Below are 24976 nucleotides of genomic sequence, written 5' to 3'. Positions count from 1 at the left end.
AGTGGTCAATGAAAAATTATCAATTAATTATTTTTTCATGTCAAAGTTTGATTTATATTTTTCTCTTTGCATATAGTGCATAAAACTCAAGGAGAAAATTGGTGTGAGCAATTTGCTACATTTACATTTTTTAATTTTGTGGTGGCTAAAACAAATGAAACCGACCAGTAACGGTAAAGACTGTTTTAGCACATTTTTTTTGACACAGTTACCTCAGAGTCAGAGTACAATATTTACACTCAAATTTTGATTATACTAAGCTAAATTGCTTATGTAGCAGTGCCAATTTTTTCCACATTAAACGCGTAACGCGTTTTGTTAACATCTTAATTGCATTACCCTTTGATGTCCAAAAATGTGCCTATAAAAAAGGCCCCAAGCATTCTCTAATTCAAACATAGCTAAATGTTGTTTGGTTAAGAGTTTAAGCTTTTAGATGCTCTTTCTTGGCTTAAAATCATCACTCTCATTCCCTTTTTTTATAACTAAATAATCACTCCAATTTGAGCTTAACTTTTCCATGATAACTAAACTTTTAGACCACATTTGTGATTCTCATTCCACCTAACACCTAAGCCACTGTGGTCCATATTTGTGAAAACAAAAACCCCATTTCTTAAGAACAAGTATTACCAACAATTGTAAATTTGTTTCAATTTGAATTATAATACCACAAAGGTTGTTGAATTCAATCATTCTTGTTCTTCCTGACTTCACCACTAAATAACTGTCACAAGTCACAACTCACTAGTAACAAACATGTCACAAGCAAGCATGTCCTCAGAATCAGATGGTGGCAACATAGAACTTGGTGCTAGTTTACTACTTGCTACTACTACTACTACTAGCAGCAGCAAATACAATAAGATATGGCATAGAAGCAAGATACTACTATACATAAAAGTCATTATCTCCTTGAGGAAGGATACAACTTCTAGTGACAATTATGAAGAATCTCTTCCACCATCACCACTACCAAACACTTCATTACTTCCTAGTTCTCCTGCTAGAACATCCTCTGCCAAATCATTTGTTGGAATCGATATACCTTCTCATACTCAAGAGGGGTATATTGCTGAAATTGTGAAGAAGAAGGACTTAATATCTCTTCTTAAGTTTGGTGGGGTTGATCGCGTTTGTGAAATTCTACATGGTCAAACTCATCACCCATTAGAGGTATCCTAATCCTCTTCATAGATCCTTTCTGGTTACCAAACTAAATTTTATTAAGACTCTGTTTGGTAAAAAATAGCGAATAGCTGATAAGTTAGCTTATAGTGAATGAGCTTATAGCGAATAAGCTATCTAATTGAATTTGTAGTGTTTGGTAAAATTAGCGGTTGAACTAGTTTATAAGTATGAAATGACATAAAAAAGATATCTTTAATTAATATTTAATTTTTTTCAAATATGACAGGGGTAAAATTGGAAGAAAAAATGATAAGTTGTAAGCTCATAAGCTACTTGAAATAACGTTTGATAAAATAAGCTATAAGCTAGTAAAATAAACTATAAACTCTTAGAAAAATGTTTGCCAAATAGATTTCTGTTATCATATGAGCTTGTAAGCTATAGGCTCAAAATATGGTATTATCAGTTGTTTTCAGCTGCTTGAGAAAGATGTATTTTTTTGTTGTTGATAGAATTTTGGTTTTATGGAACAGAAGATCACTGGGAACCTTGGAACAAGCTTCTCTAGCATTTTATGGAATAGCTGCAAACACAATCGTTACACAATTTCAATGATGTTGATTTCGGCCTCATTGTCCTTTGCCACGGAACTCAAGCAGGAGGGACCGAAATATGGTTGGCATGATGGTGTTGCTATGGTTTTTTTTGTTTTACTTCTGCTCGCATTCTCTTCAATAACTAACTTTTGGTGCGAACGAAAAATGGTGAAATTGGCAAAGAGAAAAGGCCAGGAGGTGAAGTTCAATGTTAAAAGAGGTGAACATGATCTTGTTCTTCCCGTATACGATATTGTTGTGGGTGACATCGTGTGTTTGAGTCCCCGTGATGAGGTTCCTGCTGATGGTTTGCTTGTGAGTGGCGACGTCCTTGTGCTGGATGATGGAATACAAAATGAAAAAATTGATTGTAGGGAGAACCCATTTCTTATAGCTGGTTCAAAGGTGATTGAGGGTCATGGACAGATGGTTGTGACATCAGTTGAAAACAAGCTGAATGTGGCTGAGATGAAAGGCTCAATGAATTGTAATTTTGAAAAGAAAGGCCTTTTGTACAGTCTAATTGAGAAGCCAATTTCTAACCTTGACAAAGCCTCTCTTTTGATCTTTACACTCGTTTCATTTGTATTGTTCATTCGCCTAATTTGTAAAAAAGATGGAGATGGTGGCGGATTGCCGGATATTAAAGGGAATAATGTTTCAATTGGCCTGTTGGCGCAACTCCTTGAGAACATTTTTTTGAGACCACGAGGAAATATTTCCATTTTAGCAGGACTCTTTAGTGTTGTAATGTTGTGTGTACAACATGGAGTGCCACTTATGGTTACTTTATCTCTCCATTACCAGAATGATAAAGTATTGGTTAATCAAGAAGTTGTTCTTAATGATTTGTCAGGTTGTACAACAATGGGGTTGGTAACTGTTATCTGCATTGATGTATCTGGTGGGATCATATCAAAACCAATGGAGGTTAGCAAAATCTGGGTGGGAGAGGGGGAGAGAGATATGAGCAAGGTTGAGGAATCAGAAACATGTCTTGTACTTGACAAGCTTAAACAAGGACTTGGTTTATCAGTTCTTGCACCAGGACTATCTCCTTCTCCTGTGTCCAATTCACTTGTTTCGTGGGCAGAAAAAACATGGAAAATGGACATTTTATCTTTCAGAGAAGATTTTCACATTCTTAAGCATAGCAAACTGGATTCTGACCAAGAGGGTAGTGGAGTTTTGGCAAGAAACGTTAGGGTCGATGAACAAATTATGCACATGCACTGGAGCGGGGATGCACCCACGATATTGGAAATGTGTTCACAATACTATGATAGTGAAGGAGCATGTCATTCCATAGGAAATCAGAAACTTAAATTTAGGCAGGCGATTCAAAAGATGGAGGATAATGGCCTTAAGTCAATTGCATTTGCTTGTAGAGAAACACAAGTGCAACAACTGGAGCAAGATGAATTGACCTTGTTAGCACTGGTAGGTCTCGAATTCAAGTGTCAAGAATCAACAAAATTAGCTTTGCAAAATCTCAAGAATAATGGAATAGAAATCAAATTGGTCTCGGAGGATGACATCATGGTAGTGAAAGACATGGCTTGTGAACTGAGAATAGAAGTGCCGGTAAACAGTCACCTTGAAGGAAAAGAGCTTCAAGATTTGAATGCCAAAGAAAGATTAGTTAAAGTGGAACAAGCCATTGCAATGGGAAGTTTCAGTCCTAAAGACAAGCATCTCATGGTTAGGTGTTTGCAAGACAAAGGTGATGTGGTTGCATTCATTGACCAAGAAAGGTTGATGACCAATCATAATTCAGAAGTTCTAAAGCTAGCTGATGTAGGGATAGTTCATAACTCTCTAAGAAGAACAATTGATGGTAGAGAGAAATCTGGTATAACTATCACATGTTTCGGTGCACTGGTACCAATCATTAAGGCTGGCAGAAGTAAATATCACAGCATTCAAAAGTTCATTCAACTTCAGATGACAGTTGGTATATCAGGGTTACTCATAACCTTGATTACAATAATATTCACAGGAAACTCTCCCTTAACAGCAATCCAATTGATTTGGGTGAACATGCTAATGTGTATTCTGGGCGGTCTAATGATGGTGATGGAATTAAGTAGTGAGGATGAACAAAAACAACCATCTGGTAGGAATCAACCAATTATAACCAAGAAAATATGGAAAAACATAGTTTTTCAGGTTTTCTATCAAGCTTCTGCATGTATGATACTTGAGTTCGGGGGACACGTAACTGACAGTGAAAAGCAAGTAAGGAAAATCATGATCTTCAATACATTCTTTCTATGCCAGCTCTTCAATCTGCTCAATATCATGGGTTTCTTGAAAGCAGATATTTTCAAGATTGATGTTCAGAAGTCCTGTTTCTTAGTGGCTTTAGGTGGTTGTGTTGTTATGCAGGTTGTGGTAATTGAGTATGCAAAAGGCTTAGCAGATTGCATGCGGCTGAATGCCGCTCGATGGGCTATCTGTGTACTGGTCAGTGCTGTTCCATGGGTACTTGAATGGACCTTGAAGAAGATTTTTTCGGTTTTTTTCAGCACCAATTATAGTTCACCCTTGGACTCTCCAGAGTCAACCCCACAACCTTTGTTCTATCTTTATTGGGGGCTTCCATTTATGATGCTTCTTTTGTTCCCTTTTTTTTGAACAAGCCAAAATGCTTCTTTTGTTCCCTATAGGACTAGCAGGTATGACATTTCATTGATAGTTAGTTGCAGGTCATCTTTATGTAAAATAGTGTAGGATGAGTTCACACTGCTACCAATGTTGCTAGACAAACGAAATATATCCATTCAACTCTAAAATATATTAAACAAACTATATATATCCTGTCATCATAATAGCAAATTTTCTTTCTATAATTCATAACTTGACTAAAAAGTTATCATTGTTATATCTTTTCAATAAATCATCCTAACTCTAGTTTTAAAAAGGAATGCCAAAATGGTTAATAGACTTCCTTTATCCTAGAGACTACATACATAAAAATAAGAAAAAGTTTTCTTTTACCATCTATAATTCTTAAAAATTGTTTTCATCTAGCTTTATCCATCTGGACAGAAAAACACAGTTTTCTTCTAAATTTGTCTATTTAGACTCAGAATAAACTGTGTATTTTCTAATCCGAATTGATAAATCTAGAGAAATGTATAGCTATCTAGCTTTTTTTCCTACATTATGTCACTATTTTCTATGCATGTAATTGCTTTGAGTAAATGCTCCTCGTTAATAGGCTTGGTTATGTGAAAGTCCATTCCAGTTTCTGTGGTCAATTTATCAATTTCAGCAGATAATGCAATGATAGGAATGTGAAGGCCACATCTTTTCCCCATCTCTCTTATCTTCCTTGTTGCCTCAAACCCATCCATCTCTGGCATCTGTTCAATTCATCATATGAATAATGAGAAAAAAAAGAGAGAAGAAAAACATGTATGTATAAGTGAGAATAATATCTTATTATTATGATGACCAAGCAAATATTAACCATTAAAGTTTAATGTATCTTGAAAACAAAATTATTTAGGTCATATAATAGTTATTTAAAAGGAGACTAGGAGAAGAACATTCAAGTCATAATCTAATTAAATAGAGCACAAAATGAAATGAAATTCAATCAAATAAAAAATAGGCATACAAAGTAGCAAGTGTCAAGTAAAAATAAGAAGAAATGGATATTGAGTCTAACTTGCTAGACAAAATAAAATTGATGAACTTTGTTATTCATGGTGAAGAATTTAATTCACAAAGAGAATTTTTTTTTTCCTATCCTCCACAATTGTTTCAGAAGTATACTTAAAAAAAAAACATTATTTTCGGATAAAAATAAATTGTGTTTTTGTATGAAAGTATACTTCTGAACACGCCTGGGTGATATTTTAGAAATCACGAAGAAAAAAAGCTCTCTAAATAAAGTCATAAAATAACAAAATGAACAATAATCTATAATGATTAATTACCTGGAAATCCATTATGATGTAATCATAAGGAGGATTAGAAAAATCCTTAGTTAAACCCTCTTCAACTAATCTCACACCCTCTACACCATTCTCACATTGGTCAATAGTACTCACACCAAGTGACCTCAATTTAGCCATAGCAATCTTTCTCGAGATTTTATCATCATCAGCAACCAAAAATTTCTTTCCACTCAAAGGTTTAGAATTACTTGAGTCACCACATTCTTGTATTTCACCTTGATGAACAGAATATTTTTTCCCCTTATAAGATTTTTGACTTCCCTTCCAACAATATTGTTCCACACTTAGACACACACTTTCATCATTAGATTGTGATCTAAATTCTCTTCTTGATTTACTAGAATTATTGCTTTTCCAATTACCACCAAATTCAGGAAGAAGCTTTATAACTTGAAACAATCTACTACCATGAAATGGTTTTGATATCACAATATCATCTTGATCAATTTTCTTGAAATCAACACTATTTTCAAAAGGCTTTTCTAACCAAACAACTTTACTAGGATTAAGAACATCTTTCTTAAAATTTGACACAATCTTACTAAGCTTAGAAAATGGTCCTACATTTGTATCAATGATAATCAAAACAAAACTTGGTGCAGCTCCAATATTTGTCTTGTTGAACATCGACGATACAAATTCATTTCCATGATCCATAGCCCTCAAAGGAAATCTTCTACTATAAGAAGAACTATAAGATGTACACCTAGAACTTATTTCTGAAGATTCTGATGAACTTTGATCACTGATTTGATGACCCTTTGGTTTTTTGAACTTCTTGAGAGTATGAGTTAGATGTTTCCTATTCTTGATAACCATAACTTTAATCCCTAAGCTTTCTATGAACAACTGTGAAGTTCTTCTTCTTTCTTCATCAGCAAGGTAGAGAATAACATGTGAAGGCTCAGGCTTAGTAGTACTAGAAGAGGGACAAATTTGTAATCTTGGACTCGATGAACAAATGCTTGAACCAGAACTAGTAGAGTGAAGGGTTTTTCTATCTTGAGTTTGGTTTTTGTTACCTGAGGTTGATCCATACTCAAAACCTTCCCTTAAGCTATAAGTTACTGTCTCATTCTCACATGTAGTGAGAAGTACATTGAACTTGAAGCATGTTCCTTTTTTGCCAACTTCTTTGTCCACAATTGCAATATCTCCATGCATCAAACGTACCTAGAGAAAATCATATAAGATTTTTAGTAAATGAATTTACATTTAAGCGGGTTGGCCTATTGTACGCAGTTTAAGCAGGTTGGCCAGAGTATTTTTTGCTTTGTATTGACTAGCCCACTGAAATTGGCACCAGATGGAATCGAACCTGAGACCTTAATAGGAACACATTCCAAGGTCCCAAGCCAACACGACTAGGCCAACCCAAGCGAGTTACTAAGTGAAATATTAACTCACAATTATTTGAGAATAATGATAATAACAATAATAATAACTAATAAAATATGCTTACCAATGACTGCACAATTCCAAGTCCTAAGCCAGTTCCAACTTGACCAACAGAATTCTCTTTAACTTGAACATAATTCTCAAACACTGACTTATGATTCTCTTTAGGAATTCCTTTCCCTGTATCATCCACTTCAAATACAAAATCCATAAAACAAGGATCATGTTGAATAGAATTCACAGCTTCAATGTCCTCAGATTCCTTATTTTTCTTATCAAACAACCAAGAAAAAGGTTTCACAACACTTATATTTTGGTTGGTCTTGATAATTGAATTTTGCAATGTTGCTTTCTGAGTCCATGCTCTAACTGTTATATGTCCTTCATCAGTAAATTTAACAGCATTGCTTAACAAGTTACACAAAACTTGCTTCAATTTTCTTCTATCACCTTTCACATGTGAGTATTTGATAACAGAACCATTACAAGGATCCAATACAAGTTCTACACCTTTCTTCATTGCAATTGGATAGTACAAATCAACTACATCTTCAAGGAGATATGATAAATCAAATTCCTCTTCCTCTAGTTGCATTTTTCCTGCCTCAATTTTGCTTGTGTCAAGTATAGAATTTAACAATCCTAAGATATCAACAAAAAAATAAGAGTTAATGGCTTGAAATTTCACCTGACACAAATAACTACTATAAAAAAAATTTAAAAATATACTTTTAGACCTTTAAAATATTCATTTTTTTATTTTAGTTCCGATGAAAAAATTATCGATTTTTAGTACTTAAACGGTGTTTTTAGATCATTTGTAAGGACTAACTGCACCCGTTTTTATAAAAGGTAGAACCAAAACTTGGTCAAAAATATATTGAATTTGAAATTAAATTAACAAGAAAAAAAACTGAAGACAGAAAAACATGAAATATATCTCTAATTGCATGCCAAATATTAGAGACGCTAAAATTAGATGAATTCAGTTGTTATACACTGACGGTGCAATTTTTTTTACACATGCATCCACTCAAAATACACCACAGTGCTACTTTTCCAAGTAATATCTCCATAAATATCTACATGGCGTGATTTTATTGAATGCACGTGTAAAAAATATTTACACTGTCAGTGTATACAAATTAAATTCAAATTACATATAAATTTAATTTTTTGCTTCACTAATTTCTTGTCATTCAATTATTTATACAACAATGACACAAAATTTGATGAGTAATATGAACCTATAACAATGTTACCTACCTAGCAAGTCTTGTGCACAATTATCCATTTGTTTTAAATTAGTCTCTAATTCAGAATGTGGTTTGTCTAATTCTGAATTAGAAACAACTAATTTAGAAGACATCTCAATCAAACCAACAAGACCAGCAAGATAAGCACGAACATCATGGCTAGCACTAGCAAAAGCAAGACTCTTGTTCATATGTTTTCTTTCAGCTTGTTCTGTTGCTTCCATTTGTTTTATGAGTGAAGCACATAATTGCATTTCTCTTCTTTTGACTCCAACATTCATGAATAGAAAACTCAAGAGAGACATGAATATTACAACCATCATCACAATCATGAGTATTAATCCCTTTTGTTTGTAGTAACTTGGATTAATGCTGAGAATTTCATTTTGTGGGACAGCCAATACATATACCTGAAATTTAATGATCAAATTAGAGATTAATATGGATAATTATACTAATATGAATAATTATACACATGTTAATTGAAGTCATTATTACTTGATATTTTGTGTGTTACATAGAAAGTCAATAGAAACTCACACATACAAAGTGAAGGGGCCGGAATTTAAACTCCAGTCATGACGTTCAACCTAACAATTTTGACATTTATGCCAATTGAACTAGGATTTGTGGACCATTATTACTTGATTTTGTTTTCTCTTTGTTTTTTTTTTTCTTTCAATTAAAAATATTATGGTTATATATGTTTGACAAAAGTAACTTTAATTGTGAGAGCTGAAAATTTAATTTAACTAACCAACTTAAATATAAGATGATATGAAAGAAGATGTTTATACGTTTTTTTCTTTTTTCAAATTTTGAATTCTTATTTGATTTTTAAATAAAAACAGATATTTTATTAAACATTTAAAAATAAATAATAATCCTACCAAATCTCATTCTAACACAATCTCTTTTCATCTTTTTAACTCTTCTACTTAGTAAAATTTATGTTGATCTCACAATTTTATGTGCGACCCACATAAATTTTACGTGGGTGTTAAGAAATAGATTGTTAAAATGAATGTTGCTAATATTTTTCTAGCTTAAAAAAAAACATTTTTTTTTCTAAAATAAGACTGTAAACAGTGTTTATTTAAACAAATAATTTGACATAAAAAAGAAAATTTAGAAAAGAGCTATAAATAAGATGTAAGACCAAGTGAGAAGTTTGGTCAAAATAGAATAAAAATAATAAACTATGAGTCAATATGCCACCAAACCAATATGCAAATAGTATCGTGAAAATAGTAATATGTTCTTTTGGGTACTATTTTTCTTAATTAGTTAATATACATACACTATTGGAATTAACCTAAAATATAGCATTGTAATCAAAATAATATGAAAAAAATATAAAAACGTACCGTTTCTATTCCCATAATATCAATGGGGTAGCAATGAATCAAATATTGAGTATCTTGAATATTCAAACTTGAACCATCAACTTGATCCTTGCAAGATACAATTCCCTCATTCTTTATTAGATCACCATTAGCATTCAAAGATTGTAAAGAAACACTATCGTTAAAAACCATCAAACGAATATTTTGAATTCCTTTTGCAATAACTTTCCCGTCTTTGGTAGCCAAATACGATTTTGTCCCTTGACGATCGACAGTGCGAGTCACATAATCGGTTAATGTGTTTGCCGAAAATCCAAGAGAGATCCCTCCTATTCTATTGATTCTAGCTGAATTTATGAACAAAAGATCACTAACATTGCTCAACTTTGTTCCCAATGATACAAATTCTTGTGAAATATTATTTGCTCCATTTATCCAACTTGCATCAATATTGATAGTCATATTAGAAATCAGGGCTTCACCAATAATCTCTCCGGTGTCAGGATTTACGGGTTGAATATAGTATATGGTTTTATTTGATATACCCCGACTTGATGAGTTAGAGTACATTGCTAGAACTTGATCACCATCCTTGTAATGTGTGAAAAAAAGACCTTCCACTCCCAAGTATGAGATTTGTGTTAATTGAGGAATTGTCTTCAACGCTTGAAATAACACCGGAGCAACCTAAAATGTGCAAACAGATTAAACCGTTTTAATTTATTTTTTCGCGCGGAAACTTAATCCCTTTGCGGATCTAAAGTATATTTAAGAGTTTTTTCTCGTAAATAGTGAATTTCCTTCGCGGATTTCGCGCGACCACGAAAGTCCGGTAACAAAAACTATTTTTTATATATAGAAAAAAAAAAATCAAACAATGTATATATGATTTTGAAGGGAAAAACTAACCTTGGTGTTAACATCAAAGAAAGTGATGTTAGTAGAATTAAGGGTTGAACTCAATAATCTTGATAAATTTGTTGATGATGATTTAATTGGTTGTAAGAGTTGATTAGAGTACTCAACTTGTGATTGCAATTGGGACACAATATTTGCTGAGTGCAAATTCACATGTTTCTCAATATGTGTGACCATGACATACCAACATGGTGTCAATGTGGCTATGACTATTAGTGCACCATATGCCTACAATATAATATATACAACAAATATTTGTTCAATAAATATATCCATTATAAAGAGTGAAACTAAGTTTATGAATCCTAATTGTTTCTTAATTTTTGTTACAAATTAAATTGAAGAAAAAATAAAGAGTGCTTGGAAACATAAAAAAAATAGCATAAATTGATAAATATTGATAAATATAAAGACATACCAATAAGATTAGGAAAGATGAAGGTCGAAGCAATGCCATTGATAAACTATAATTCATTGAGTAAGGTGGATGTGATAATCAACTTGCTCTATCTAATTTGTTTGCAATGGAAACTCCATAAAATCAAAGATGAAAATATTAGGATTTGGACTGTCTACCTTTAGGCAGCAAAAGTTCGACGACTTTAGACAAAGTTGTGATAAAATTATAGCGAAAAATTAATGTATAGTATGAAAAGAGAATGATGAGAGGAAAACTATATGAAAAAGATAGAGAAAAAAGTAAAGAGATTAAAGTTAAAGAATTCTCGTCTAAAATACCGTGGATTTTCACAAATAGTAAATTTTTAGGCAACAAAAATTGTATAGAATTGTTTTATTTTTTATGCATATCTATATCATTATTATGATTAGGAGAAAATCTCTCAAAGATATTATTTGATTTTTTTTGCAAAATATATTCTTCATAATCGCGACTCAATCTTGTTCATTACTCATATCTACCAAAAAAAATAATACAAATTATTTCGTGTTTACTAATATAATCATAACTTCAAAATTTTCCTTGCTAGAACAATATTTAAACACATACCAATTTTTATTTATTTTTATTAATATATTACACAAAGCCAGACAAAAACATTGGTCTCTGCATTGTCTTTTATTAACTTGATGTTGTATGTTGCTGGAACTCCCTATGGCCTATTCAGTAAACAAAAATTCATTGTCTTTTTAAATAGAACAGTGTACCATTTAAAAATATATAATATATTATTTTTCCAAATATTGCAATTTTCCTTTTGGCTCAAAAAATTTGTAATCTTTAATATCTCAATGATAAAAAAATTCACACATTCCTTCCACTGAAGATAATTTTATGTTAAAAGTCTCACATCGAGAGATGGTCTGACTAAGTGTTTATATACTTGAGAAAAATGGGCTCCTAAGTAGGTTTCATTTATCTGGTGTCAAACTCATTGTTTGGGTAAACCATCAAACAGCCTATTGTTTGCATTAACCAGGAAATTGAGCCCCAATGCATGTATTTCTAGTTTGCCATTTGTCACCCCATCATTCAAATATGTCAAGTGCTAATTGGATGAAGGCAACTCAATGTTGGCAAGATACAATTGGACATGATACAAAGTTGTCAAGCATTGGTTGGACATGATGATATCACACATGACATAAGGCATTAGGGTTTTGATGAGGGAATTAGGGTTTGGGTTGGCAAAGTCCACCAACCTTTAGTATGATAGGATAGGATAGGATAGGATAGGATAGGATAGGATAGGATAGGATAGGATTTTTTTTTCCAAGAAGAATATCTAATAAGATATTTATATTTCCTATTTCTCATTTCTCATCTCTTCAAAAACATTATAAATTCATCTTATTTTTATTCAATTTAGATTTTGAGTTTGTCTAAATACACTCTTTTTTTGTGAGAGAGAAACTCTTTGATAACTCTTTTACACTACTTTTACACTATAAAATAAATTTAATCCAAAATTCACTTAAAAAATATTTAAATATAAAAAGTAATTTGGGGAACAGGAAATAAACCATGCACTTTCTTGTAATAGAGGATGAATGAAATAGTTAGTTAATTGTTATCAGAAAAATATTTGAACGAACATATAATAGTTTGGTCACAAATTTTTGTCATATAAAAATACATTTTATTTAATTATTTAAAAATATACATTATTTAATCCTTTCTTATTCTACTTTTCTTCGATTTTATATGAGTGATTAAATTTTACGACCAAACTTTTATAGTCACACAAGTGTTTCTCTTGTTATCATGCTCACTTGGATATTTTTTTGGGTATTTTTCCTACTACTCTCAAGTGTGACAGTTTTTTTTTTTTTTGGTTACCAAGTGTGACAGTTTTATATTACTTTAAACTTTAAAATAAGCAAAAAAAAATATCTATACAAGCAGATATTAAATTTTATTTTGGAAAGAAACCATTGAAAAAGTATCGGTTTGACTTAATTAACACCGCTGTAATTTGAAAACAACGACAAAGAACCCACAGGTTTAAACCATAATCTACTATTCTATGTACCACATGAAACTTTCTATATAATTCATTCATCACTTGCTTCCTTTTCTATTATCTACAACACAAAACACACACACACACACAAATTTCTCAAGTTTGAAATCAATAATAGTTAACACATAATGGAAAATAGAGAACGGAAGATTATGGTGGCTGTTGATGAGAGTGAAGAGAGTATGTATGCACTTTCTTGGTCCATCACCAACCTTATTTCTGATACCAACAACAATAGTAAGCTTATGTTGCTCTATGTCAAGCCACCTTCTGCTGTCTACTCATTGGATTCTGCAGGTTCATTTCTTCCCACTAACTCTTTTTCTTTTTTCTTTTTTAATAGATAGACCAAATCATAAAATATTTGAAATTCACACACACAGTTCAAACCCCGGTCATGACATCCGAACTAGCAATTTTGACATTTCACACTCACTCTTTATTAACACCAATTGGGTTTTATAAGTTTCATCTTCGTGTTTATGTATAAGCTCCTTTTATAATAAAATAAAATTTAACTGTTTTTGATAAGCTATTCTAAAGAGCTTATGAAAATAAGCTAAAAACAGCCGATATAGATGTCATAGACGTTTTCCATTAGTTTTGTCAAACAATCTCATAAGTACTTATATAAACTTAAATAAAGTTTGTCGAGAAATAGAACTTACTACTTAATCGATAGTACATCTGAATATAAGTAAAGTCTAGTCGATGATTATTTTTAACTCGGGTTTAACCAAGTTCAACCACTTGATTGACTTGGTTTTATACTCTAGCTAGTAACTTGTTTATTGAATTTTGCTAATTGGTATGATATTTTAATTACAGGATATATATTTTCCAATGAGGCAATTTTTTCAACATCGGCATTTTAACTCGGCATATGATACAGAAGTGAAGCATCACCTCATTTGAACACAAATAGTAAGCCATGTTTCAGTTCACACTGCTTCATTTCAACATTATGTGTAAGTAATGGTGTGTTAAAATGGTGCACAAGAAACATTGCTTTTTATATTTAACCATTTCTCTTGACTTTTGATACTGGCATAAATGTGAATGTAATAATAGAATAGAGGAATGAACACAAAACCTGCATTTCACATGTCATGATAGCACAAAACCTGTATCAGCTTGTATTACAGTTAGAGATGATCTTTGGCCACACTATTCCATAGGGGAAGGCCCTTCTTCTATTCTGTTATCGCCACTATGCTCGCTACCTAACATGACTGCCATTAGCATCAGCTTGCCAGCAACTGGAAAATCTTTGTGCTGCATTAATATTGTTTCAACTGAAGAGCTCATATCCCCCAAAGTTGAAGTCTCCATGTTTTCTTGTCTCAAGGGCAATACTTGATCAAACCCTTCTTCAAAAGTTACACTTTGGAGTGCATAACACCTGCTTGAAGCCTGGAAAAGTGCAGTATTTTTCAAGTTCTGTAGAGTTTCCTCATCACTCCATCCTTCAATCATGTATGCATCATGGAATTTACTCCAATCATCCTGACTGGCAGCCTTCTTCCAGCAATCCTCCAAAAGTTTTCTGTGGTTCTTGCGAAATGAGGAACTGGTCCATGCAAACACATCAAAGGTCCACAATGAGAGCTCTGGGTCTTCACCTTCTAAACACAATTTAATCAAGTCCTCTGGATGCAGCAGCTGATCATCCACAAGTTGCTTATCTTCAATAGAAGCAAGACGTTTCATTACTTCCTCCTGCAGGCTTAGTGTATTAGTGAAAAACATATCAAAAGGATTCTTACAAGGATGTGAAAAGGCTTATATATCAATGCATGGTTCTGCAAGTTCTCATGAACCAAAGCAAATACTGATTTCAGATGACAAAACTTCAACTTCCATTAGGCAGACAATTTATTTGCAAAACGTGTATTAAGAATTAATACCAATTGATAAGAACCTGACATACTATTAGAAAATGAAGAGTGCTAGCAACAACACTCACTCTAACACCTGTTAAGAAACGTAGTTAGTGTCATTTTATTTTCTTAAAGTAATCAAATAAGTAATTATATTTTCCAAATTGCTCCTCTTGGGGACTTCTTCCATGAGTATAAATGGTTTATTTCAAAATAAAATTTAAATTGATTAAAGGGTAATTTAGGAATAATAGCATTAAATATGATATAAGAAGTTAATATTTGCTTATATTTAAGATCACAAAATAAAACTTTTGTTGATTGTATTCGAGACCAAAGGGAGTAAGTCCCACCATTTTGGGAATGGTCCCACATAAAGTGGAGTGATCTACATGATTTTCATCCAATAAAAGAGAAATTGTTAGAAAGAGAATGTTAGAGTGAGTGTCACTAGCACCTTTAGAAATTTAGGGATGATGTCCTAATAATTACTGTTTAGTTTGTACAACTTCGAGGATTTGTAAACTTATGTCCGAAGTCCCCAGTACTTCTGCAAATGAGAGGATGGCTTTCCTCCAATCCCTTCTTCTTCATATACATCACAGCCTCACCGTCTAACTCGACCTAATTATTCCCTACGAACTACCTTATTGAGTAACAACTAATTAGGTGGGGACGTAGGGTTACCTAACACCTATAGGACTTTCTAAACTCGGCATTTTAGCATCGAGGCTCGTGATTATTCTTTCAACATAGCAAGTTGGCTCTCAAACTTCAGATTTATGAAGTCCAAGTTTCGTTATAGTCCAAGTTGGCTCGTGATTATTCTTTACAATGAATCATGATGAATGCAATCAAGAAAAAAAAATCTTCAAACCCAAATTGAAAATTTCAATTATACTCAAATGTACCTGCAACTTTAGAATCTTCAAATCAGCCTCAATGCGGTCCACCTTATCCTGAGTACCAGCATCTTTACCAGCTGGTGAACAAGAGAAGGTAATAGTATTTATCATAAATGCACTTTATTAGGCATCTATTGTTGAATTGCATATACATGAGAAAAATGAAGGTCTTAAAATAAAACACCGGTCTTTTTCCGGTGATTAAAAACTAGATCTAAATGCTAACACAATATAAAGCTGTGGCTAACAGATCACCCATAAAGCACAGGATAAGTTGATGCTTAAAGACTGTGGCAATTTTGTTTTATATATGAATATTAAGCAGAATAGGCCATGATTAAGCACATAGAACGTCAGCACAGAACACACTTCGTGATCCAACAATTCCCAACCATAAGCAAATGTGAAACAGCAATGCTGCTGCCATTATGCCAATGCAATAATTGGTATTATCATATAGCCTGAAACCTCACATGATATTGATACGAATCGGGTATTTTATTCCAAGAAAGAAGGATGAACTGCCGCCAATTTTATTTTTCATTTTTTATAAAAATATACTAAAGAACTACAAGGATATTCCACTCAATCTCTTGAGGCTTGCCCTCCTATTAAATACACACACTACTATCATCATATCCTAACTTCTCTTAACTATTTCAGACTAACTAAATTTAAATAACTTTAATTGGGCAACTAACAGAATTGCTAGCGCTACCTAACGGCTACCGGATAACCAAATATCTTATAGTAGAGTGCAAGAGGGAGATGAACTTCAATTCACAGGGAGAATAAAAACAACCCAAAATCTCACAATAATATCTATCACAGAATGAAAACATCTAGAGAAATAAAAAATGGTATAAAGGGAAAGGAAATAATATGCATAAGGCATGAAAAACTACACAGCAGCCATACCTGCAAAGGCTGCAATCTTGGATATATATAAAAGATTCTTTCTGTCTGACAGTTTCAACTTCATATCCACCTGTTCTTCCTCTTCAGTAACTGTAGTAGACTGCATGTTTTGTGTGAGAGCCAATGCATGAAGTGTTTCTGAAGCAGAGGAAAAATGGTGAAGGAACAAATCATGAAGCCAAAGAAGATCTGGATGCTCCTTCAGGAAAATAGACAGCTCTTCTGGAAATTCTTCCCCTAGCCTTAACAGCTCAGAGAATTGTTTGCTTTCGTGAAGTTTCTTAAAAACATAGTAACTGAATCCCCCAGTAGGTCCCAAACTCTCATGCTGCACACAAACCACGGGGACATTATTGAGGGCAAAGAACATTTGAAGAAAGCAGACATCTGTGAGTGTAGTACATCAATACTATCAAGAATACACATCTTAAAAACAGGCAACAATAGTACATAAAGAATCTTTACGCTCAAATACCATCAAATAGAAACCATAAACTATTGCTCCACTGCCCAATCTTGTGTGGAAGGCTTAGGTTAGGTTATATTTAACATTGCTACTTTAGATGGTACTCGTATAAACAACTTATTTAGATGAATAAAAATGATTCTTTTCAGGAGGCGTGTAATAAGGCACCTTTTCTAGATTGTGTAATGGTGGGGAATGCAGTGTAAGGCTTTTGATATACAAAAGCTCTTTCCAACAATATTTTTAAAGGTTTAAATGGAAGAAGGAAGGAAATTTATGTGGTGGAGCTCAGTGAGTTTGATGCACTTTGCAGTTTCTGGTTAGGTCAGAGATGTTTCAGGACCATTGGCTAACTCTAGCTATAGAATAGGAGTGTTAATATTGTTTCCTTATTGTAAAAAATATATATATATATATATATATATATATATATATATATATATATATATATATATATATATATATTGTTTCCTTATGGACGTCAGTCTCGCTGCAGATATTTGTTTGCAATGAAATCCAATTCCCCCTTACAATACTATGAAACAAATACTATTAATAACAAAAGCTTTGGGCCACTACGCTGAGAAATTCATCACTGCAAATATCTGGAAAAATGTAAACAAAAGCAATACACAAGGAGAAATCATACTCGTACCATAACATTTCTCAGTAACTCTGAGTCATTTACATCACAGCATATTGTCCACATAACTTTGTAGCATCCATGCCGTTTAGCAATTGATAGCAGATGCGAAGTAATCTTCATAGTGGCTTCTTCATTCAACTCTTCAGCTCCTTCAATAGAATCCTGCAAAAGTAATTAATTGAAGAATATACTCTTATTCCACACCATGGTTACAAGGATAAGATGAGCAAAATTGAATAACAACCTTATAAGTAGCTTCAAATTCTTTAACTTGTTGATAAAGAGATTCAAGTAGCGCATCTCGTCGCTCCCAATACTCATTTAATAGACCTTTGTGTTCTTCTTCACGCTCAATTTTAGCAGTAACAGCACCAGAATAGGCCTCAAGTAGCACTTCGGCAAGTGCTTCTAAATGATTATACAACTCTAACTTTGCTGTTCTATCAAGCCTAGATGTATCATTTAACAACTGAAGCAAGACAGAGCCAACACTCCATATTCCCTTACGGACAACAGGTTGACAATACCAAGGTGTTAAACCTTCGGGAGGTGGATACCATAAACGGTTCTCATTCTTATAGTCAAAGCATGTCCTAATTATGGAAACACATGCATTTGAGAGCTCACATGCCCTCTGCATCTGGATTACAAACGTATGCTCTGGTCTTATAACATATTCCAACTCTGCATCTAAACAGTGAAAGAAATTTTCAAGATCCGAAACCTTACTGTAGAACACTTCGGCATTATCCCTGTCCATCAGGAGGACAGTATTCCGGCGAGCTCTATCACCAACTAACTGTATCATGTCCCAAAGGGCACCTGACATCTGAATATCTACATTAGAATTTGAGGATCCAACACTAGTTGAACGGTTCTGGCTAATCAGATTTTGCAGTTCCCTCAGCTGTATCATTGCAGATAACTTTTCACCATGTTCCAAGATAATTTGCAAGGCATGTCCTGTCAATTTGAAAAACATATTTTAGTTACAGAATGTCTAACTATTGTCGACTACATGTTTTTCTTGTTTCCAGAACCTATAATTATTTATTTTAAAACCATAATTTATTCTTTCAATCTGATAAAAGGCATAGAAAACAAAATCATTTTTGTTCAATCATAAATTATTCTCACATTAAACCGCAACCTAATGCCAATCAGAGTTCATAATTCACATGCATATCTAAAATCTGAAGTCTAAAAGAAAATCATCTAGTCAACAACTTTCAAGTCTGTTTTATTCATTTATCCACTGCCTTCCTCTCTAATAAAGTTTATATTATTTTTAAATCTCGCGTGAGAGGCAAGTAGGAGAAGGTAATTAATCCTCTATACCAGTAATCAAACTATGAAGGCAGAAAAGGTGACAACTTAGCTTCTATTAGGTATAAAGTCAACTTATAAAAATATGCAATCAGCGAAAGAGGAAAAGAAAAAGAAAAAAAAAACACTCCTTGCAGCATACTTCACAGGAATTGTTTCCAAGAAGTATGATTAGTTTAACGTTTGAGAAATCCGTAATAAACTGATAAGCCGGTAATTATTAGGTAGCACATTTATTCTATTTTATAATGAAACCATGAAACATCATGAAACAATCGGCTTAAAACACAAGCAAAAAAGTTAGTTGGATATGGTAGTATTGTGAAAGGGGTGGTTTGAAAATTAAATCAAAACATGAACTTTTGGAGAATAGACTACAAATTCCATACTCTGCCTGGAACACAGCTCCTCGTGACATTTGGATAAGGCAAGAAAGTGAAGGAACTTTTGATGCTTCTGTTGTTTTTCCAAGAGTTGGGTGGAAACAACGGCCATGGACAAAATCTCAGCACCTCTGGTTGTTGTCCAATGTTTGGCTAAGGTGTCAATGATTGATTTGCTCATCCGCACAAAAACATTGGTTTCTCCATCCCTTTCAAATGAACCAGAAGTTTCTAGTTTTTCAAGGGACCGGTCAACTTGCCCAGATGACAAAAATTCGTTGAAAAAATTATTCAGTGAAGCTTCTGATTCTTCATCTTGTGCAGTTCGACGTGTAATCCCACTGAAAGCGGCCCTTTGTCTATCTCCAGTGCCCCATGCTTCAGAGCTAGCCCTTCTTGGAGCAAAATTACCAGTAAATGTAAGATTCCTTATCTCTTCTTGTGCAGATCTTTCATTTGAGCTGCCTTTGCGTGACAAGCTCCGCTCAGGTGGTTCAACCCCTCCAAGTACGACAGCCTTTTCTGGTATTACCCATATTCCTGCTTTCTCTGTTAATACAACCCATGCACCTTCTTCATAATCATCTGCAGAAGGAAGCACTGAAGCATCTAGTACTTTTCCACCGTCATATGGTAAATCAAATTGATAGAGACGTGTAGCGTTTCTATGATAATGGGAGACAGTTGATGTTCCATCTCCAGATATTATGACTGTTGATCCTGATGGCTTCCCCCCTATTCGAAGCCTCATTGAAAACAAAAAATCTTCATCTTCAACTCTAGCTTTTGGGATTAACACTTCAATAGGGACTTTCTTCTCCAAAATCCTCTCATTTGTACTCTCTACATCTAATCCTGATTTATATTGCATGGTCAAAAGAGAATACTGCATGTAGCTTGAACTGCTGATCCGATCCTTACAAAAGGTTGCGACAAGAATGGTAATCACTTTACCATGATCATCTACCTGCACATCAAGAGGCCAGATTCCCTTTTGACCTGCCAGGTCTTTCTTAATGCCAAGCTCAGCATCTGTTCCAACAATTTCCTGAGACCAAAGCCTTGAAACATGCATACCAGAACTAAACTCTACTCTAAAACACTGTATCTCACAGTCTGTCAACACCAAAAACTGCCGATGTGATTCCTTACTAGAATGATCTGGAAAACGCCATGTCAAAGACCTCGGATACCCTTTGTTGCTCACGAGTTTACCCAAATCACCCCCTTTGAGTGGCAAATGAGAAGTAATTTCATATACTTTCCTTCGACGAATGCCAGTAGGACTGCATTCAAATTGCCAAAGCTCACCACTTGAGCTACAGGCAAGAGCAACACATGCCATGCTACAACCAGGAACCGCAGAAGCAATCACAGAGTTGAATACGTTCAATCCATTCAAATCCGTTTCCTGCTTACTTTGCCGCGTCTGCCTCTTTGAGGGTGTTTTCTCACCAGCAGCCTCCAACTCATCAGGAGACGCAAGACTAGTGAATGTGCCCGAATGAGAATAGATGTCTGGCCAGTATATAACAGCCCGAGTCTTTCTATTACACAAAACAACCGCAACATGTTTTGCAACTCTATTCGATCCAAAAGAGGAACTATCACAATTAACCACAGAAACCAACCAACTACCAGCATCATAATTGGCAACATCCCGATTAAAAGGAATCTCAAGAACAACACAATTCATAGAAGACGCAGGTGACAAGTAACTCCAAAGAAAGACCTTGCTTCCACAAATAATCCAAGCAAGTGATGTACTCTTGTCAATCCCGCCAGAGCCGCCACATTCTTCCACTGCATCACAGCATTACATCATACATAAATAAATATAAATAAAAACATCAAAACTCTAAAGCAATGAAGGAGTACGAAAATATGAATACTACACATTATAACTGTTTGGATAAACAGTTCATTTATAGCTTACAGTAAAAGTGTTTATAACGATAAGTGCTTGTGTATAAGCTTACATAAGCTATTTCTATAGCAATAGATAAGATTAACTTAAATTGTTTTTGTATATGCTATAAGCTGCTTTCAAAAGCTATATGGGAAGAACTTACGAAAATAAGCTGAAAAATGAAAAAAATGGCATAAGCTTCTTTTATAAGTTCTCTCAAACAATCTCACAAAACCTATATTGGTAAATAAGCTAAGATAAGTCAATCCAAACAGACGCTAAGAAAACAACTTATAGCTCATACAAAAACAATTTAACTTTATTTTATCTTTCATTACAGGAATAGCTTATACATAAGCACTTGTACTATATAAGCAGCAAGTTAAGAGCCTGTTTGGATAAACAGTTTATTTGCAGCTTATATAGCACAAGCGCTTATGTATAAGCTTATATATGAACTGTTTTCATAAGCTATATTGTAGAACTTATGAAAATAAGCTGAAACAAACTTATGAAAATTGTGATAAGCTATATAAGCACTTATACTATATAAGCAGCAAGTTAAGAGCCTGTTTGGATAAACAACTTATTTGCAGCTTATAGCACAAGCGCTTATGTATAAGCTTACATAAGCTATTTTTTTAGCAAAGATAAAATTAAGATAAACTTTATATATATGTTATGTACTGTTTTCATAAGCTATATTGTAGAACTTATATGAGCTTATTTGCAGCTTATATAGCACATAACTTCAAACAAGTCAATCCAAACAGACCCAAATTAATTCAACAAAAAAGGGGCCATAAATGCAATAATAATAATTCTCACATGGAATTCGTTTATGCAAAGTAGTAGCTTGTTCATCACAAACAAGTTGTGGAAATTCAGAAACAAAAACAGGTTTAATTGGATCATCATCATTATTATCCTCTTTTCCATTTCTATTCACCTGAGGAACCCTACACATACAAAACAATCAAAAATCACTAAATCAATCAGAAAATGAAGAAACAAAATTCAAATTGAATCGAGAAACAGAAATGAAATTCAATCAAAACCTAGCGAGTACAGATAAGCGAGGAGTCCACGGAGCAGGAGTTCCGGTGAGTGGACGATTAGGGATGGCGTTGTTATCGTTGAAAGGAGATCTGCGGTGAGGTGAAGGAGTAACTGGAGAATCTAATACTGTTGGAGTTCGAAATTGATCTCTGGCATTGTTCTTCTTCTTCGTTCCACAAGAAAACATGATTGGGGAGAAATTTAGGGTTTATAAGGGTTTTTCAGTTACAGTCACACTTAAGTATTAAGCTAGTTAAGGAACAAAGAATGAAAAATTTTGAATCATAAGAGGGAAATCAAATGGGGGAAAGTTAAGTATAAGTTGTATGTAAGCTTATTTTTTACTTTCCATTTTTTTTTAGTCAAAAAAAAGTTTTTCATTTTTTCTCCTCAAATATGAATTTGATCCAAATTAAATTTTGGTTAAATACAATTTTGATCTCCCATTTTGCTCACCTTTTTTTTTTAACTAATTTCCATTAAGGTCTGTTTGGTTCGGGGGGTTTTGGAGGGGAGGGGAGGTGGGGGGATATTTTAAATTAATTGTGTTTGGTTCAATTTTTAGGAGGTAAGAGGAGGTGAGCAAAATACCTCCAAATTCCAATTTTTGTTTCCTCCCAAATTGGGGGGATTTGGAGGGGAGGGAAGGAGAAATATATCATTACCATTTTAATTATTTTGACATAATTGTCCTCATAATTATTTTTAAATGCCAAAATTATCCATTTTTTAGTTCTAATTTTTTTTTCAAACTTTTTTTTATTGTTACGCATGTCTTTTTATATTCATAAACTGTTGTGCTAATTTTTTTTGTATTACATTGTTATCTTGTAAAGTTCATATAATTTTTTGAATCAACGTTGTTATTTTTTTTTATAGAAAATTAACGTTGTTACTTACTTTTTACCTGCATCATATTAGTTAGTATTTATATGCACTATTATATTTTTTTAAATATCATTAAGTTTGTTAGGTTATAACTTATAATATACAAGAGTTTTTTTTTTTTTGTTTACAATATTAGTATTAGTACAAGATCTTTATACTTATAAATAAATATTACTTTTTTTGTACAATATTAGTATCAGTACAAGGTTTTTTTGTTAATAATTATCAAAAAATTCTTTAATGGCTTTTTTTTTTACCAAATATTTTATAATTATTTCACAATCCTGGTTATTGCCATGATCTATTTTATTGATTTCTACAATATTATTTAGTTTTTTTTTTTTGTTGACGGATACAATATTATTTAGTTAGTAAGTATTTGTTTATTAATAGTTTAATTAATTTATAATGTTTTAATTAAATAATTAACAACAAATTTAAACAATACTATTAAATAAAATTGAGCATTTAAAAATTTATTTTCAATTACATTAATTTGACATTTAAAATAAACTTAAAAGGTCCAAATTTTATAGAGATTAAAAATATATATAAGTATAACCTTTAAAATAAAAACAAAATTATACTAATTGAGAAGTTGTCTTTCCAAATTGAAATTTCTTAAAAGTAAAATTAAATTAGTCAAAAAAATAATAAAAATAAAATTATACTAAATTTTACGATGTAATTAATTAATGGAATGAATATTAGTTATGAGTATTAGTTATGAAAGTGGAATGAATATTAGTTATGAGTATCACTTGCAAATTTACTATATATGTAGCTTTTTTTTTTTTGAGTGTTGGATGAATTATTCATAATTTAATGTTAACCTAGAAAAAAACTTAGGGTATGTTTGGTTCAACATAGGGGAGGGGAGGTATTTTAATGAAGGGGAAGGGAGGTGAAATTTGTAGTTACACATATGTTTGGCTCGAAAGAAGGAAGGGGAGGGGAGGTGAGATATTTTAATTATATATATGTTTGGTTCAAGAGGGGATGCGAGGAATTTTAAAACTAATTTACTTTTTTATCTTTATATATTCATGTTTTAAAAACATATACCTTTTATGAAAAAATAGGCGTAAGAGTAAAATTAATTTACACTGACAGAGCAAATATATATGTTAAACTTTGTTTTTATTATCATTTTAATCTATCATCTCGTGAAGTTCTCGAATTTTACTTTGTAACAATTTTTACCGTAATTTTAATTTATCCATCTAATTCCCAATTAACTTCAACATACAAGAAATAGAATAAGCATGTTGCTAGTAACCACAAAAAAAAAAATAAGCATGCTGCATTACTGCCTAGGAAAAATTAATTTAAATAACCAAAACAAAACATAGCCTATAATGTTAGGAAGAAACGAGACAAGAGAAGAAAATTTTCGTAAGAAAGAAGAAAAATGTTTAGGAACACGTACACGTAAAAAATACTAACAAAAAGAGATACTGTAATTTAATCAATAAGGACAGTTTTGGAATTTTAATATAA

At 32.8% G+C, this 24976-nt stretch overlaps 3 protein-coding genes and 1 long non-coding RNA gene across 7 annotated transcripts; 2 read left to right on the top strand and 2 right to left on the bottom strand.

Moving 5' to 3' along the window:
- Positions 1-393: 393 nt before the first annotated feature.
- LOC123921415 (putative calcium-transporting ATPase 13, plasma membrane-type) lies at positions 394-5386 on the top strand. 4 transcript variants are annotated; one of them, XM_045973942.1, is made up of 3 exons: positions 394-1176; positions 1665-3965; positions 4116-4583. In XM_045973942.1, exons 1-3 carry the CDS (start codon positions 760-762, stop codon positions 4362-4364), a joined length of 2967 nt encoding a protein of 988 aa, XP_045829898.1. In that variant the 5' UTR covers positions 394-759; the 3' UTR covers positions 4365-4583. The 4 variants fall into 4 exon arrangements, with proteins under 4 accessions (XP_045829898.1, XP_045829897.1, XP_045829896.1 ...); XM_045973943.1 differs by having other exon boundaries at positions 398-1176; positions 1668-3965; positions 4116-4579; XM_045973941.1 differs by having other exon boundaries at positions 1668-5386.
- On the bottom strand, positions 4889-11070 carry LOC123920848 (histidine kinase CKI1-like). The gene is made up of 7 exons (XM_045973174.1): positions 11032-11070; positions 10605-10841; positions 9717-10382; positions 8360-8759; positions 7158-7735; positions 5675-6868; positions 4889-5095 (listed from the first exon to the last, which is right to left on the bottom strand). Exons 1-7 carry the CDS (start codon positions 11068-11070, stop codon positions 4889-4891), a joined length of 3321 nt encoding a protein of 1106 aa, XP_045829130.1.
- Positions 11071-12447: 1377 nt separating this feature from the next.
- LOC123921066 lies at positions 12448-15175 on the top strand. The gene is made up of 2 exons (XR_006813906.1): positions 12448-13393; positions 13925-15175. It is a non-coding gene; the product is annotated as an uncharacterized LOC123921066 (long non-coding RNA).
- On the bottom strand, positions 14170-22986 carry LOC123921065 (nuclear pore complex protein NUP133-like). The gene is made up of 8 exons (XM_045973462.1): positions 22588-22986; positions 22358-22488; positions 19627-21423; positions 18156-18874; positions 17921-18073; positions 16800-17127; positions 15888-15958; positions 14170-14815 (listed from the first exon to the last, which is right to left on the bottom strand). Exons 1-8 carry the CDS (start codon positions 22773-22775, stop codon positions 14264-14266), a joined length of 3939 nt encoding a protein of 1312 aa, XP_045829418.1. The 5' UTR covers positions 22776-22986; the 3' UTR covers positions 14170-14263.
- Positions 22987-24976: the final 1990 nt, after the last annotated feature.

Source organism: Trifolium pratense, linkage group LG4 (assembly GCF_020283565.1).
Source record: "Trifolium pratense cultivar HEN17-A07 linkage group LG4, ARS_RC_1.1, whole genome shotgun sequence".
Classification (NCBI taxonomy): domain Eukaryota; kingdom Viridiplantae; phylum Streptophyta; class Magnoliopsida; order Fabales; family Fabaceae; genus Trifolium; species Trifolium pratense.
The sequence above is the reverse complement of the archived record's forward strand: the minus strand, read 5'-3'. Positions and strand labels throughout refer to the sequence as shown.